General features: G+C 43.0%; 1 protein-coding gene across 1 annotated transcript; it reads right to left on the bottom strand.

Annotated features, from left to right (window-relative positions):
* Positions 1–1379: 1379 nt before the first annotated feature.
* LOC105045071 (uncharacterized) lies at positions 1380–13916 on the bottom strand. The gene is made up of 2 exons (XM_073257681.1): positions 13642–13916; positions 1380–13201 (listed from the first exon to the last, which is right to left on the bottom strand). Exon 2 carries the CDS (start codon positions 10315–10317, stop codon positions 9424–9426), a length of 894 nt encoding a protein of 297 aa, XP_073113782.1. The 5' UTR covers positions 10318–13201; positions 13642–13916; the 3' UTR covers positions 1380–9423.
* Positions 13917–15711: the final 1795 nt, after the last annotated feature.

The raw sequence follows: 15711 nt of genomic DNA, 5'->3' as shown, positions 1-15711 counted from the left end.
AAACTTTATTAAATGATACTACATGCAGTAACACTAATTTCAAACAATAAATATTTGACAAACCTCTAATAAATTGTATCTTAAGAAAAAGAGGCTTAGGGTTTGGGTGCCATTGTGGTTTCCAATGGGAGGAAGAACCACGAAGGTGGTTTGAAGGAATATCGACGATGCATGAGAGCTGGAGGGCTAAGGCCCACTAAAGAGAAGACTAGATTTTAGATAGATGGGGGAGAGGAGATCGGAATTTAGAGAAAGGGGAGAGTTCCCACTTCATCTTTTTATCATATCTTGTTGAGGCTATTATGACATGGTATTTGAGTCCAAGTTAATCTTAATGGGTAGCCTAACAGCATAGATTAAACTACAGGTTTAAAATAAACGTGAAGGGTGTTAATATAGATTTTGCAAACAATTATGTAACTGTTCTTACCAAAAAACTATTATGTAACTGTAAATTTGACCTAGTCTCTGAGGGAGGATCGATATTTGTAATTTACTCTATATATAACCTCATGCAATGCATGGCATGGGATATTTTTTTAAAAAAAAATTATTTATCTATTCTATTATATCTATTCTATATATATTTCAAAAATAGTTAAAACAACGAGGGAAAGTAGATTTTGTGCATAGCATGCATTACAAGCTAATTAATTTTTTTACTAAACTTAGGGTTCCCCCAATCTTGCTTCTCTTCCAAAGTTTCATTTTATTGTAGACAATAGGTGTTATTTCTAATTATTATTTATTTAAAAAAAATTAATATTTATATATACTATTATTGGAAAGTTGGAGAGATGCTTGAACTCAACTAGTTTGGATTAGACTTATTTAAATTCGTATCTATTTATTCTTACTTTTATTTTCATTTATCTTTTTCTTATTAAAAAAAAGTGTATCCATGATGGTGGATTTATTTAATTAGTTATTGCAGATGGACAATTTTTTTTATATGAAATCAGTCTAAACTTTCATTGTTGATATTTAATAAATATGAAAATGAAACTGATAATGTAAAATGATGTTCACCATATAAGCACATTAATCTTAATTATCATCATAAAAAATCATAATATGTTTATCTATAACCTCACCAAATTTGATGTTCAAAATCTTTTCTAGTCCAATTTTAATATTTTCTGATTTTAATTTATAACCTGTTAATGTTGATTTTACAAAAAAAAATTCATGATATTTGATACTAATAAATAGCAGTAAATGATAATGCTTGCTAAAGGCATATATACATGCTCCTGTGAATTTTTCTTCATCCAAAAATATTTATGCTATTTATGACTTTGATATTAATGGATTAGTATTTAAACTGGTATTATTTTTTTTTCTATTGTATATTCTTCTTTACAGAACTAATAAATGAGTGGTTTAGTCATGCTATATTAGGAAACAAAAAAAAAAGCTATCATGATTATTTTATATATGAAAAACTACCGTAAAAAGAAGCATATATATTTTTTTAAATAATTATATGTATAGATGATGAAAATATAGTCTGTATGGACGGCAGAAGGAGAGCCTACAAACACAAAAGTTTTTATTTTAATATAAATATATTAGATGAAAAGAAATCATAATGATAGTTAAATAATTTAAAAATAAATGCTATGGTTGATTGGCATCATTGGTTGTACTTTTTTTATTAATTAACATCATTGTCGATGCCTTGTCCATAACGTCACCCATCCTTCTTCCTCATAAATCAAAAATATTTGATTTAAAGAGGCATTAACGAAATAGTATTTAAATTATTAATGAACTATTTCCTAACATTTAAGTTGGGCCATTTTATTCATTGAGAGCTGCCTAGTTGGGATTGTGTTCAAAGAGGGGAGGAAGATAGATGTATGATGACATTATATCTTTTTAAAAAATTCTCAATTGAGTACAAATAATTCACATAAACGAGGCCCACAACTTTTGTGGCATAAATCATGCTCCAAAAATCATGCTTCTTCTTTTGGTACAAAAATGGAATTTAGGAGATTTGCTATTGTTGGTGCAGAATTTCGCCGACGTCGGAGTTGCTGGAGTCGAGATGACCACGGCCGCCGTCGGAACCTGCAAGGGAAGTCTAAACCGGAGCTGGGAGTACTCCGGCAAGACCCTCCGATGCTCAAGTCAGTACTCTGCTTCAACAGAAATGGAGTGCTCGAGTAAAAATTTTAGCAGAGTTTTGAGATAGAGTTTTTGAGCTTAGAAAAGAACGTATCTGAAGGTCCCTTTTTATAGATGGAGTGCGTAATTGACTGACAACGACGTCTGTAACCGCCTGGTAGTGGGCTGTTCAGAGCCGTTTGGAGTTTGTTACGGAGAGTAGTGGCGTCAGGGGTCGTTCAGAGCCACGTAGAGTTTGCTACGGAGAGTGGAGTGGTGTCCGTTATCCCGACTTGCCAGAGAGTAGTGGAGCCACGCGGAATCTACTGCAGAGAGTGGAGCAGGGTAGTGGCCATTATCGTGACTTGCCAGAGAGTTCGGACCTGTCAGCTGAAGCTCGGCTGGAACATCTGATGGAGCGGAATGGCTCTCTATCCCGTCGATCTGGGAGAAGCTCGGATGCCTCGAAGCTGCTGACGAGTCTACTGCTGTCGGATACCTTAGGCGCTGATACTACAGGTGGGAATCATCTGCTGTAGAAGCTCGGATGGAGACTTTCCGTGTGTGAAGCCCGACAGGAGTCCGATTGCTAGAGGAGTCCGTCTGGGATTCGCCTGATGTGGAAGCTCGTCCGAAGATGATCTGTCGGAGAAGTTTGGTTTCATGAAGGATCTGACAGAGGGTCCGCCGACGATGGACTCCGGATGGCGCTGGGGAGGCTCGTCTGCTGGAGGAGTCTGAGGGATCCGGAGGCGATCGGCCATTGTAGAAATCCAACTGCTGGAGCCCATTCGTTGCGAAGGCTCATCTGGAATCCATCCGCTGTGGAAGCTCGGACGGAGTCCGATTCTTGCAGAAGCTCATCCGGGATCCATCCACTGTGGAAGTTCGGATGGAGTCCGATTCTTGCGGGAGGCCGAAAGGAGGCCACTTATTGTAGGAGCTCGGTCGGAGATTGATTGTCGTGGGAGCTCGGAGTAATGACCTGGCCGGTGGATCCTGCCCCATGGTAGAAGCTCGTCTGGGACCTGGCTATGGAAAAGCTCGGCTAAAGTCTATCTGTTATAGAGGTTCGGAAGAAATTTATTTACAGTAGAGGCTCGAATGAAATTTGCTTACAGTAGAGACCCAGAGTAGACCGCCCGCTATGGGAGTTCGGAGTAGATCGCTCGTAGTAGAAGTTTGGCTCTCACAGGAGCCCGATCAGAATCTTGAAGGTGGTCGACCGTCGTAGAAACTCGGATGGAGTTCGATCTCTGTAGAAACCTCATTGTCGAAGAAGCTCGGATATCGACGGAGTCCGGAAGGAGTTCGGAGAATAGTTGGTCACTGTAGAAGGTCGGCTAACAGTGAGGCCTAGAGAGCCTTCGGAGCGGCACGGTAGATGGATGGAGAAGCTCATTGTCTGAGATGTCCGGAAGCTCAGACGGTCGGGGGGATTCAGAGAAACGCCACACAAGATCGAAAATCGGAGAAGCCCTGGAATGGTCGGTCTCTTACAAACTTCGGCCGGGGGGGAGAATATTTTATACCCAATACCAGTCCCCCTACTTCCGAGTTCGGATTTCGAATGAAGGATGTACAAAAAATTTTCACGATGAAGTTGCCCCCCTCGCTTGCCGCACTCGGAGGTTGTCAGATATTTTGGCATTCGGCACACTGGTACTAGAGCCTTTTCGAAAAAGATTTCTTCTTTTTGGAATTCCCGCCAGAGCACTGCCCCAAGCACGGTGCAATAATGATTTTACTAATTGTCGGCCACCTTCAGTCGCTTGTCACAGTGAGCGGGCCATGCGGCGGTCATGGACTGGCCAGAGGAGTCCTGCAGTCATTATTACTCCAGACCCCATCGCCTATTTAAACACGTCTCCCCCCTTCGGGGATTTCATTTTGCATGGGAGTTTCTTCGATCCTTCTCTCTTGGCCTCAGGCGTCCTTCAAGTCATCCTCATCTCTGCATCCCTGCATCCCTCCTATCAGCCTAGGTCAGCCCCAGAACCTTCTCCACTTCCGCAGCTCCGTTCATAGACTGTGCCGATCATCCTTTGTTGCAAATATGGGCACGGACGCGGCTCGGATGCTGGCCCAAAATCTCAGGATCCACGAGCAGGAAGGTGCTGCAACTTTCGGGTTGGTGAAGAAGGCGAGGGTAGAAGAGACGGATCCAGCCGTATCTCGCCCTGATCGTCCAGAGCCCACACTTAGGCACACCTTCGACCGCGAATGCTTCCCGGTGTGCGTCATTGTACGGAGAAACCTGATCTCTGAAAGAAGGTCATGCCCGTCATCACTGTGAGGGGAAACCTGACCTCAGAAAGAAGGTCATGCCCACCGTCATCGTGAGGCAGCGGGACCCATGGCACGGAAGAGATGGCGTCTACATGTACTTTGAAGATAATGCTGGAGTTATCGCCAAAAAGGGGGCTGGAAGAAGAAGTTAGGTACTTAAAGTAATCCTCGACGATGGCCAGAATCGAGAGTTCGAAGTCTGATGAAGCCGAGCTTCCTTAGAACTTTTCTCCTCTTCTTTTTTTTTTGTATTCTTTTTCTTCTCTGATCGTTTCTCTTTTTGTTTTGGGCCTTCAAGGCTTTGTAATGTATACTTTACCAATGAAATGAAAATAAGATTGTCTATTACCTTGTTCGTTCTGGTATTAAATGGTTGTTTACCGAGCTTCCTTAGTTTTCCACCTCATTTGGCGTCGGTGTAGTTTGCAATTCCTCGTCTGTTCTCGCTCTGAATCGTCATTTATCGAACTCCTTTTGTCTTTTGTCTTGCTCGATGTCGGCATTGTTTGAAGGTTCCCGATCATCGCTGTGCTGATTCGTCCTTAGGAATTGGAGATTTTCGATAAAGATTTTCTTCCTCGTTGAGACGAGGTCCCTCGTGCCTTTGATGTAGCTCATTTTCACTTATTACTGGCGTAGTTCGTCGCTTTCTCTTTTTATCTCCCCTTTTCTTCCGTGTTCGGATGAGGGTCTTCCCTCTGCTCTTGACAGGGTCGTGAGAGTGCAGAGGGGTTGTTGAGGAGGCTTTCCTCCTTGTCCGATCTTGGTCGATCGAGCCTTTGTTTATGTCAGGACGAGGTTCTCCTCTTGTTTCCAACGGTCAGTTTCAGCTCATGTTAGGATGAGGTTCTCCTTCTATTCCTAACAAGATTGTGGGGACATGCAAGGGCCGCTGCCAGGGCCTCTCTCCCCATCCGATCTTTAAGTAGCCGGACCTTCGACTTTGCTCATGTTAAGACGAGGTTCTCCTCATGTTCCTAACAAGGCTGTGGGGGCACATAAGGGCCGTTGCAAGGGCCTCTCCCCCTATCCGGTCTTTAAGAGACCGCGCCTTCGACTTTGCTCATGTTAGGACGAGGTTCTCCTCCTGTTCCTAACAAGGCTGTGGGGGCACATAAGGGCCGTTGTAAGGGCCTCTTCCCTCATCCGATCTTTAAGAGATCGGACCTTCGACTTTGCTCTTGTTAGGATGAGGTTCTCCTCCTGTTCCTAACAAGACTGTGGGGGTACATAAGGGCCGTTGTAAGGGCCTCTCTCCCAATCCGATCTTTAAGAGATCGGACCTTCGACTTTGCTCATGTTAGGACGAGGTTCTCCTCCTGTTCCTAACAAGGCGGTGGGGGCACATAAGAGCTGTTGTAAGGGCCTCTCCCTCCATCCGATCTTTAAGAGATCGGGCCTTCAACTTCGCTCATGTTAGGACGAGGTTCTCCTCCTGTTCCTAACAAGACTGTGGGGGCACATAAGGGCCATTGTAAGGGCCTCTCTCCCCATCCGGTCTTTAAGAGATCGGACCTTCGACTTTGCTCATATTAGGATGAGGTTCTCCTCCTGATCCTAACAAGACTGTGGGGGCACATAAGGGCCGTTGTAAGGGCCTCTCCCTCCATCCGATCTTTAAGAGACCGGGCCTTCGACTTCGCTCATGTTAGGATGAGGTTCTCCTCCTGTTCCTAACAAGGCTGTGGGGGCACATAAAGGCCGTTGTAAGGGCCTCTCCCCCCATCCGGTCTTTAAGAAATCGGACCTTCATCTTTGCTTATGTTAGGACGAGGTTCTCCTCCTGTTCCTAATATGCTTAACTTCGTTTGTATGGGGGAGTTACTTCCCGTCGTTATAAGCTTATGCCAAAAGAAAAATATGCGAGTATGAAACTTTTATTTAAGACAAAGCTATTGATAATACATCTGCAGATTTTTTGAATTCCATGGTCGCGGAAGCTCTGCCCCTCCGAGCTCTTTCAGATAGTATGTTCCGGGCCGGACCACCTCCTTAACTTCATACGGGCCTTCCCAGTTTGGGATAAGTTTTTCTTGATTCTGAGGTTGTGAGACAGCGGCTCATCGTAGTACCAGGTCTCCCGCTTTGAAGACTTTGCTTTTGATCCGGGAATTATAGTAGCGGGCTACTTTCTGCTTATAGGCCGCCATCCGGACTTGAGCTGCTTCTCGCTTTTCTTCTAACAAGTCGAGGTTGGCTTTGAGATCCTGCGGGTTGCGCCGCTCGTCGAATGTCACAACTCGCACCGACGGAAGCTTGAGTTCAATCGAGATCACGGTTTCTGTCCCGAAGGCTAGGGCGAAGGGGGTCTCTCCTGTGGGCAATCTCTGAGTAGTTCGGTATGCCCATAACACATGATAAAGCTCATCTGCCCAAGTTCCCTTTGCCTTTTCAAGTCTCGCCTTGATACCTTGCAACAGGGTCCTGTTAGTCCCTTTGGCCTCGCCGTTTGCCTGCGGATGGGCTACCGAGGTGAAGTTATGGGAGATATTCAGGTCCTCACAAAATTTGACAAATTTTATCCCGGCAAATTGCCGCCCATTATCAGTAATGAAGGTTCTGGGTAAGTCGAACCTACAAACAATTGACTTCCAGACGAAGTCCTGCACTTTAGCTTCTGTGATTTTTGCCAAAGGTTCAACTTCGACCCACTTGGTGAAATAGTCTATTGCCACTAGAAGGAACTTCCGCTGCCCGGATACCATGGGAAAAGGTCCAAGAATATCCATCCCCCATTGCGCAAATGGCCATGGGGCACTCAATGGTGTCAGCTCGGAGGCGGGTTGCCTTTGTACACTTGCATATCTGTGACACCGGTCGCATCTTCTGACATATTCGACGGAGTCGTGGTACATGGTAGGCTAGTAATAGCCTTGATGGAGCAGCTTGTGGGATAAAGATCTGGCCCACAGGTGACTTCCACAGACTCCCTCATGTACCTCTCTTAAGATGACGTCGGCTTTAGAAGGCCGGAGATATTTCAGGAGGGGCAAGGAGTACGACCTCTTGTATAGATTACCTTCGTAAAGGATATATCGAGAGGCCTGGTTCTTAAGCTTACGAGCTTCTTTTGCATCAGAAGGAAGGACCTCGTCCTTGAGGTATGCAACTAGTGGGTCGATCCAACTGGGTTCAAGGCTGATCTCAATCACAGACCGTGATTCTTCCGTGCTTGAGCACCTCAGAATTTCGAAGAAGACTTCCTTAGGTAGTTCAGTCGGAGCTAGTGTAGCCAGCTTGGAGAGAAGGTCGGCCCTGGTATTTTTTACTCTTGAGATCTGCTTGATGTCGAAGCTGCCGAAGGTTGGGATGATCTCCTTTACCTTTTCGAGATACTTGGCCATACTGTCCTCTCGAGCTTCATAATTTTCGTTGACCTGTCCCACCACTAATTGAGAGTCACTGTAGGCTTGGAGCTGATCTACTTCCAATTCTTTGGCGACCTTTAGTCCTGCAATCAAAGCTTCATATTTTGCTCCGTTATTCATCGCAGGAAACTCGAAGCGCAGTGCATACTCCGTGATAATTCTGTCAGGATTGACCAAGATCAGGCCCGCACTCGCGCTTGATATGTTGGAGGAACCATCCACGTAGAGGGCCCAAAAACTATCAGGGAGATCAGCTTTTTCATCAGGAGAGTTCGCCGGAGCCCCGGATCATTGGCTCCATCTCGTCCAAGCTCGGCCTCCTCCGAGATAGTACATTCCACCATGAAGTCTGCTAGTATCTGGGCTTTAATTATCGGTCGAGGTCGATAGTTGATGTCGAACTCCGTGAGCTCGACTGTCCACTTCGCTATTCTCCCAGAGGCATTCGCTCGATGTAAAACCGCTTTGATCGACTGGTCGGTGAGCAGTATTATGGTGTGTCCCTGAAAGTAAGGTCGGAGCCTCCGAGCTGCAACCAACAAGGTGTAAGTTAGTTTCTCTAACTTAGTATACCTGGTTTTGACGTCTCTCAATACTCGACTTATGTAATAGATCGGCCGTTGAATTTTTTCTTCTTCCTTAATCAGAACTGCTGCAAGGGCCACAGGGGGACCGCCAGGTACAGGAACAACTCCTCTCCAGGCTCGGACTTTGCCAATAGTGGAGATGAGCTGAGGTAGTTCTTCAGCTCCTCGAACGCTTGCTGACATCCAGGGGTCCAACAGAAGTTCTTTGGCTACTTGAGAGTTTGAAAGAAAGGCAGGCATCGCTCGGCCGATCTTGAGACGAAGCGATTTAGGGCCGCTACTCTCCCAGTAAGGCACTGAACTTCCTTTATTGACCTCGGGGCGGTCATTTTCTGGATGGCGCAAATCTTTTTCAGATTTGCTTCGATCCCGCACCCCGATACCATAAAGCCCAGGAATTTTCTTGAGGTTACTCCAAAAGCGCACTTGGTCGGGTTCAGCTTCATCTTGTATTTTCGGAGGGCACCGAAGGTCTCCTCAAGGTCGGCGACATGGTTCATCGAGGATTTACTTTTTACGAGCATGTCGTCCACGTAGACCTTCATGTTGTGATCGATCTGCTCTTTGAAGATCTTGTTCACCAGCCGCTGATATGTCGCCCCTGCATTTTTGAGGCCAAAAGGCATGAACCTGTAACAATAAAGACCGTGGTTAGTAATGAAAGTAGTCTTTTCCTCGTCCTCTGGCACCATCCGAATTTGATTGTAGCCAGAGAATACATCCATAAAAGTTAGAAGCTCGTGGCCCGAGGTCGCATCCACCAATTGGTCGATTCTGGACAGAGGATAACTGTCCTTCGGATAGGCTTTATTCAGCTTTTTGAAGTCTATGCACATCCTCCATTTGCCGTTCGCCTTCTTAACCAGGACCACATTGGAAACCCAGCTCGGATAGTTGACCTCTCTGATGAACCCAGCTTTCAGGAGTCTATCAACTTCCTCGGCTATTGCCATCTGTCTTTTCGGTGCATGACTTCAAATTTTTTCCTTCGTTGGCCGGTGTTTGGGATCAACAGCCAAACGGTGTTCCATAACCTCGGCATCGATCCCTGGTATGTCCGTCGGAACTCAAGCAAAAACGTCCGCATTCTTTTGTAGGAAATCAATAAGTTGTGCCCGCACCTCTTTCCCCAAGCTGGAGCCGATCTTCACCATGTGCTCTTCGTTCCCATCATTCAAAGAAATTGAAACAAGATCTTCCATTGGCCCACCCCGTTCTTCAGTCAGGTCGTCACGGGTGTCCAATCCATCAACCGGACAGGAGTCAGGCTGACCACTTCTTTGCAGGGCTATATTATAGCAATGCCTGGCTAGGGCTTGATCTCCTCTAACTTCTCCAACCCCTTGGCTGGTAGAAAATTTTAATTTCAGATGGTAGGTCGATACTACGGCTCGGAGGGCGTTGAGGTCGGGTCGGTCGAGAATTGCGTTGTAGGCAGACGGCGCCCTCACCGCCAGGAAATCCACCGACGCTTTGGATTGTTTTGGGTACTGACCTGCAACTATAGTCAGAGTTATTACTCCCTCCACTGGCACAGCATCGCCAGTAAACCCTACCAACGGGGAGCTAATCGGTCCTAACGGACCATCAGGGATGGACATTTTCGAGAATGCATCATAAAACAAAATATCGACCGAGCTTCCACTGTCAACAAGAATACGGCGTACATCATAATCAGTGATATTTAAAGAAACTACAACCGCATCATTATGGGGGAACTGGATCCCCCGGACGTCTTCTTCAGTGAAGGTTATAGATCCTTCAGTTTTTTGCTGCTTGGGCGGCCCGGCCGATCCACTGGCCGCTCCCCTCCGGGATCCTCCAGAGAAGGTGTTTACGATCCCAATTGGAGGCCAATCTCCCGGCTGTTCCTCCCTCCTTGACGGCTCCCGCTGCGGCAGAGCTCTCGGTCGATCCTTTCTGCCTTCAGGCCGGCATCGGACGAATCCGTCGGCCGCCATTATCGGAGGAGGAGGAGCCTAGAAAGCTGGAGATGAGGTCGGGTCTTGTGGAGATTGCTGAGATCTGATCGCGGAAGCCGTGGATCGCCTGGTGGATGCCATTCGGGGAGACATCAGGTGGAGATCTAGCAGGGGAAGGAGAAGAGGATGTCGGAGAAGATGACCGGAGATAGTCTCGTTGAGCACTCCTTCAAGAACAAGGGTACTGCGAAGACACACCGCCCTCCTTCTAGTGTCAATTTTGTTGGTGCAGAATTCCGCCGATGCCGGAGTTGCTGGAGTCGAGATGACCGCGGCCGCCGTCGGGATCTGTAAGGGAAGTCTAAATCGGAGCTGGGGGTGCTCCGACAAGACCCTCCGATGCTCAAGTCAGTACTCTGTTTCAACATAAATGGAGTGCTCGAGTAAAAATTTTAGCAGAGTTTTGAGATAGAGTTTTTGAGCTTAGAGAAGAACGTATCTGGGGGTCCCTTTTTATAGACGGAGTGCGTAACCGACTGACAACGACGTCTGTAACTGTCTGATAGTGGGCTGTTCAGAGCCGTCTGGAGTTTGTTACGGAGAGTAGTGGCGTCAGGGGTCGTTCAAAGCCATGTGGAGTTTGCTACGGAGAGTGGAGTGGTGTCCGTTGTCGCGACTTGCCAGAGAGTAGTGGAGCCACGTGAAATCCGCTGCAGAGAGTGGAGCAGGGTAGTGGCCATTATCGTGACTTGTCAGAGAGTTCGGACCTGTCAGTTGAAGCTCGGTTGGGACATCTGATGGAGCGGAATGGCTCTCTATCCCGTCGATCTGAGAGAAGCTCGGATGCCTCGAAACTGCTGATGAGTCTACTGCTGTCGGATACCTTAGGCGCTGATACTACAGGTGAGAGTCATCTGCTGTAGAAGCTCGGATGGAGACTTTTCGTGGGTGAAGCCCGGCAGGAGTTCGATTGCTAGAGTCCGTCTGGGATTCGCCTGATGTGGAAGCTCATCCGAAGATGATCCGTCGGAGAAGTTCGGTTTCATAAAGGATCTGACAGAGGGTCGGCTGACGATGGACTCTGGATGGCGCTGGGGAGGCTCGTCTGCTGGAGGAGTCTGAGGAATCCAGAGGCGATCGGCCGTTATAGAAATCCAACTGCTGGAGCCCGTCCGTTGCAAAGGCTCGTCCAGAATCCATCCACTGTGGAAGCTCGGACAGAGTCCGATTCTTGCAGAAGCTCGTTCGGGATCCATCCGCTGTGGAAGTTCAGACGGAGTCCGATTCTTGCAGGAGGCCAAAAGGATGCCGCTTATTGTAGGAGCTCGGTCGGAGATTGGTTGTCGTGGGAGCTCGGAGTAACGACCTGGCCGATGGATCCTGCCCCATGGTAGAAGCTCGTCTGAGACCCGGCTATGAAAAAACTTGGCTGAAGTCTACCTGTAATAGAGGTTCGGAAGAAATTTGTTTACAGTAGAGGCTCGAATGGAATTTGCTTACAGTAGAGATCCAGAGTAGACCGTCCGCTGTGGGAGTTCGGAGTAGATCGCTCGTAGTAGAAGTTCGGCTCTCACAGGAGCCCGGTCAGAATCTTGAAGGTGGTCGACCGTCATAGAAACTCGGATGGAGTCCGATCTCTATAGAAACCTCGTTGTCGAAGAAACTCGGATATCGACGGAGTCCGAAAGGAGTTCGGATAATAGTTGGTCACTGTAGAAGGTCGGCTAACAGTGAGGTCTAGAGAGCCTTCGGAGCGGTACGGTAGATGGATGGAGAAGCTCATTGTCTGAGAAGTCCAGAAGCTCGGACGGTCGGGGGGGTTCAGAGATATGCCACACAAAATCAAAAATCGGAGAAGCCCTGGAAAGGTCGGTCTCTTACAAACTTCGACCGGGGGGGAATATTTTATACCCAACAGCTACAATTGAGGCAGCTTTGGCGCAAATATTTGTATTGTTTATGGTCCTGCTTTAAATACATGACAAAGAAAAAAATATTATTTATTATTTTAAATAATTTTTAAAATAAAAAGTGCATGCAATAAATAATTGCACATCCGAATTAGAATTTGACTTGGCGGGATTTAAAGCTAAGTTCGTGACATAGTTTCAATAGCCATATGTTTTCTTTCATCCCAATCAATGAAGTCAAAAAGTTACCAGTTTGCTCCATAAAAATTTCAACTAATGATGTAAATCTGAAGATGAGAATATTAATTTCCAAAAATAAACATCAAACTCCAATGTCTTCAAATGTAAATATTCAATCATATTCAGGATTGACCATGTCTTTTGTCAGAATTTCAAATTTATTCGATTCATCTCCCAATCGATCTCATATATTTCCCAGTAATTTTTATTTTAAAATTTTATAGAAACACCTTTTGCACCGTTACCTCCATAGGGGTTTACATTCAGAAGTAAATAAAAAAAATTAAATTCATAATTAGTTACCAAAAATTGAGAGCTTTACCTCAAGAAAATCAATCAAAATGCAATGCCACCAATTTTTTAACTCCACCATTAATTCCCCACAAACCCATGCTTGAAGTGTTATCTTGCCAGAATCTGGTCTATAATCGATTCTTTTAAACCCATTTCAAGCAAAAAAAAAAAAAACTCAATGAACTTATCCGACACCAGATCCCAGAGAGAAAACAATAAAAAAAAGGTCACTAAGTCATTGAAATAAACCCTAGAAGAAGCAAAGAAGGTCTCCAATAATCGACAGCAAGTACCTCCTCCACCTCGGTGAGGCCAAGCTAGAGCGTGGTGTTGATCCAAGATAAGATCTCATTCCTCCCAACAACGTACATGCTGTCCATCATCCCGATGTTTGCCACTGTGAACGCCATCGGATGGCCGTCGCCCGAGAGGGACAAGAAGGGGCACCGACCTTGCACGCCATCCATCATCGTGATGTTCTGATTTTAAATTACAATCAAATCATCACTGGTGAGGAAACCGGATGCTTCAACCATCCACTCTCTTCAGATGTTACATAAATTGCAGCAAATCCCAATAGAAATCATTGAAGAAAATAAAATCCAGTTCATTGAAGAAATCTAAAATCAACCAATCACCAGTCGCCTCAAATAAATCACAATCAAAAGTTAAGAATCCCATGAACAACTGCAACTGAAAAGGGAAACATACCAAAACTAACTATAAATATTTTATCACCCCCCTCCCCAAAGAAAGCTGAATCTACTTAACTATATATTTATTTATTTGTTTGTTTTTCTTTCTAGAAATACAGAACAAAACCTAGAAAGAAGTTTTAGTTCTGACTAGTTCATCCAAAATTGCAAGAATTAGCATAGTTAGAGATCCATCAAAAGCAATTTGAAGAGAAGAGAAGTACCGAAAAGCAACGTGGGGCGGAGATCTTAGATGGAGACAATCATATTCGTGATGGCCATCAATGAGGATTCCTTCTTTCGATCACTCTTTCTTTGAAAATTTTGAAAGAGCAGATAGAAAATTGGGGGAAGAAATAGAAGAGAGAGAGAGAAGGGGGGCACTGAGTTTTATTTCTTTCCCATCCACGAGATCAAAGTTTTGGAATTTACTACAATTGAAGGAAAACATTTGGGTTTCCAATTTGAGCTGTTTATGGCTATTTCAAATATGTGGCAAATGAAGAAATCATTCACATGGTGAAAAAAGAATTCTATCAATGCATAGCCTCCATTTCGATATATACTAGCTTAGAACCCGTACGATATATGGCATATATTTATTTCTTCAAATAATATTTTTATAAATTAAAAATTTAATATAATATAAAAAAATATAATAGATGATATTAAATAGCTTAGAGGTTATAACCCCATGTGACGCATGGGATATAATTTTAGTAAAATAATATAATTATTTTAAATTTATTATCTTTTATTATTTTTATTTTTAATTATTTTTAAATTCTTTCATCTCTTCTTTTTTTTTTTTCTCAATTTTTCTAGGAAGATATATTTTAAAAAAAATTTATCTTTTTTTAGCATAAAAATGAATTGAATAAAAATCTGATCAATTATTATATTTGAATCCATCTAAATATGAATAATATTTGAATCTGTATCTAGTATCTATATCCATATTTATTATAATTATTTATTTATTATAATTATAATAAATTATTATTTATTATAATTATTTATTATAATTGTCTAAAGAACAGGAAAGAATAGAACTAAATTAAAATTTATCATAAAAAAATTATAATGGACATGAGCAAGAGATATGATATTAAAATATCTAATATACAAATTTTTTTCTTTAATGATCTAAAGTATATATTTACTTTTTATCAATAAATTTTAAGTATCAAATATAAAATAAATCTAATAAATTTTTTAATCCATGCAATCTCAATAGAATTGAACCCTCCAAATTTTTTCTTGAGATGCAAGCTGGGAATTGCAAACTTCTAAGGTTATTTTTGATTGTATGTTTTACCTTTCACCCAAAAGAATGATGCATTTTGATCATTCATGATATTTAAGATTTATATGGATGGATAAAAAAAATATTTGAATGCTTTAAGAGCTGCGTGAGGCTTGATCTATGATTCATGTGAAATCTGCTCATGCAAGTAGCCCGTTTAAGTCTCCATGGGCTCACAAGATCGAGACCCAATTTGGTGAGGACCCAATTTGGTGATAATCAATTCCAGATTCCTGATTGGCCACCTTCCAATTAAATTCAACTGTTGGACCCGAGTTAGGCAACGAGCCAACCATCATCTTCAGCCATCCAATTCTTCTATCTCATATGCACAATGCATGAGGTTTCAAAAATATATATTTTTATTTTGTTTGGCATTTCGTACAGAAAAAAATTGAGTATGTTGGTGTTCTCTACGTCATCCTTGACGTCAGCCTTCCTATTCTCTAGTATAACATTAAACTTATTTGTCCAATATATCTTGAATAGACTCAAACCCCTAAATAGATTATTTATTAATTAATATTAAATTTTAAAATAAAGCATCAAATATTTTATAAGCTAAATATATATATATATATATATATGAATTTTAAATATATACAATCGAAACTATCAATTTTATTGGTGTTTATTTTTGAATGTTTTTCATATCATATCTATATCGGTCTTAAGAATCTAAAAAAATATATTTTTTGATGAAGTAGTGTCATCCAATCCAATTGATACAATCAACTTTATTTTTTTAAATTTTTTTTATTTTTTCATGATATGTAATAAATCCAAATATTTCATATATTTGAACATAAATTATTAAAATTTATTTAAAAAATTTAATTTTAAAAAAATTATATTAAAATACAACACATGGTTCTGATAGTGCAATAGGCCAATCTCGCATTAATGCTATAGTGAACTTAGGGATGGCAGTCAGATAGATTATTTGAGATATTCGACACAATCTGAACTCAAATAAAATCTGTTTGAT

The sequence above is a fragment of the Elaeis guineensis genome, chromosome 5 (assembly GCF_000442705.2).
Source record: "Elaeis guineensis isolate ETL-2024a chromosome 5, EG11, whole genome shotgun sequence".
NCBI lineage: Eukaryota > Viridiplantae > Streptophyta > Magnoliopsida > Arecales > Arecaceae > Elaeis > Elaeis guineensis.
The sequence above is the reverse complement of the archived record's forward strand: the minus strand, read 5'-3'. Positions and strand labels throughout refer to the sequence as shown.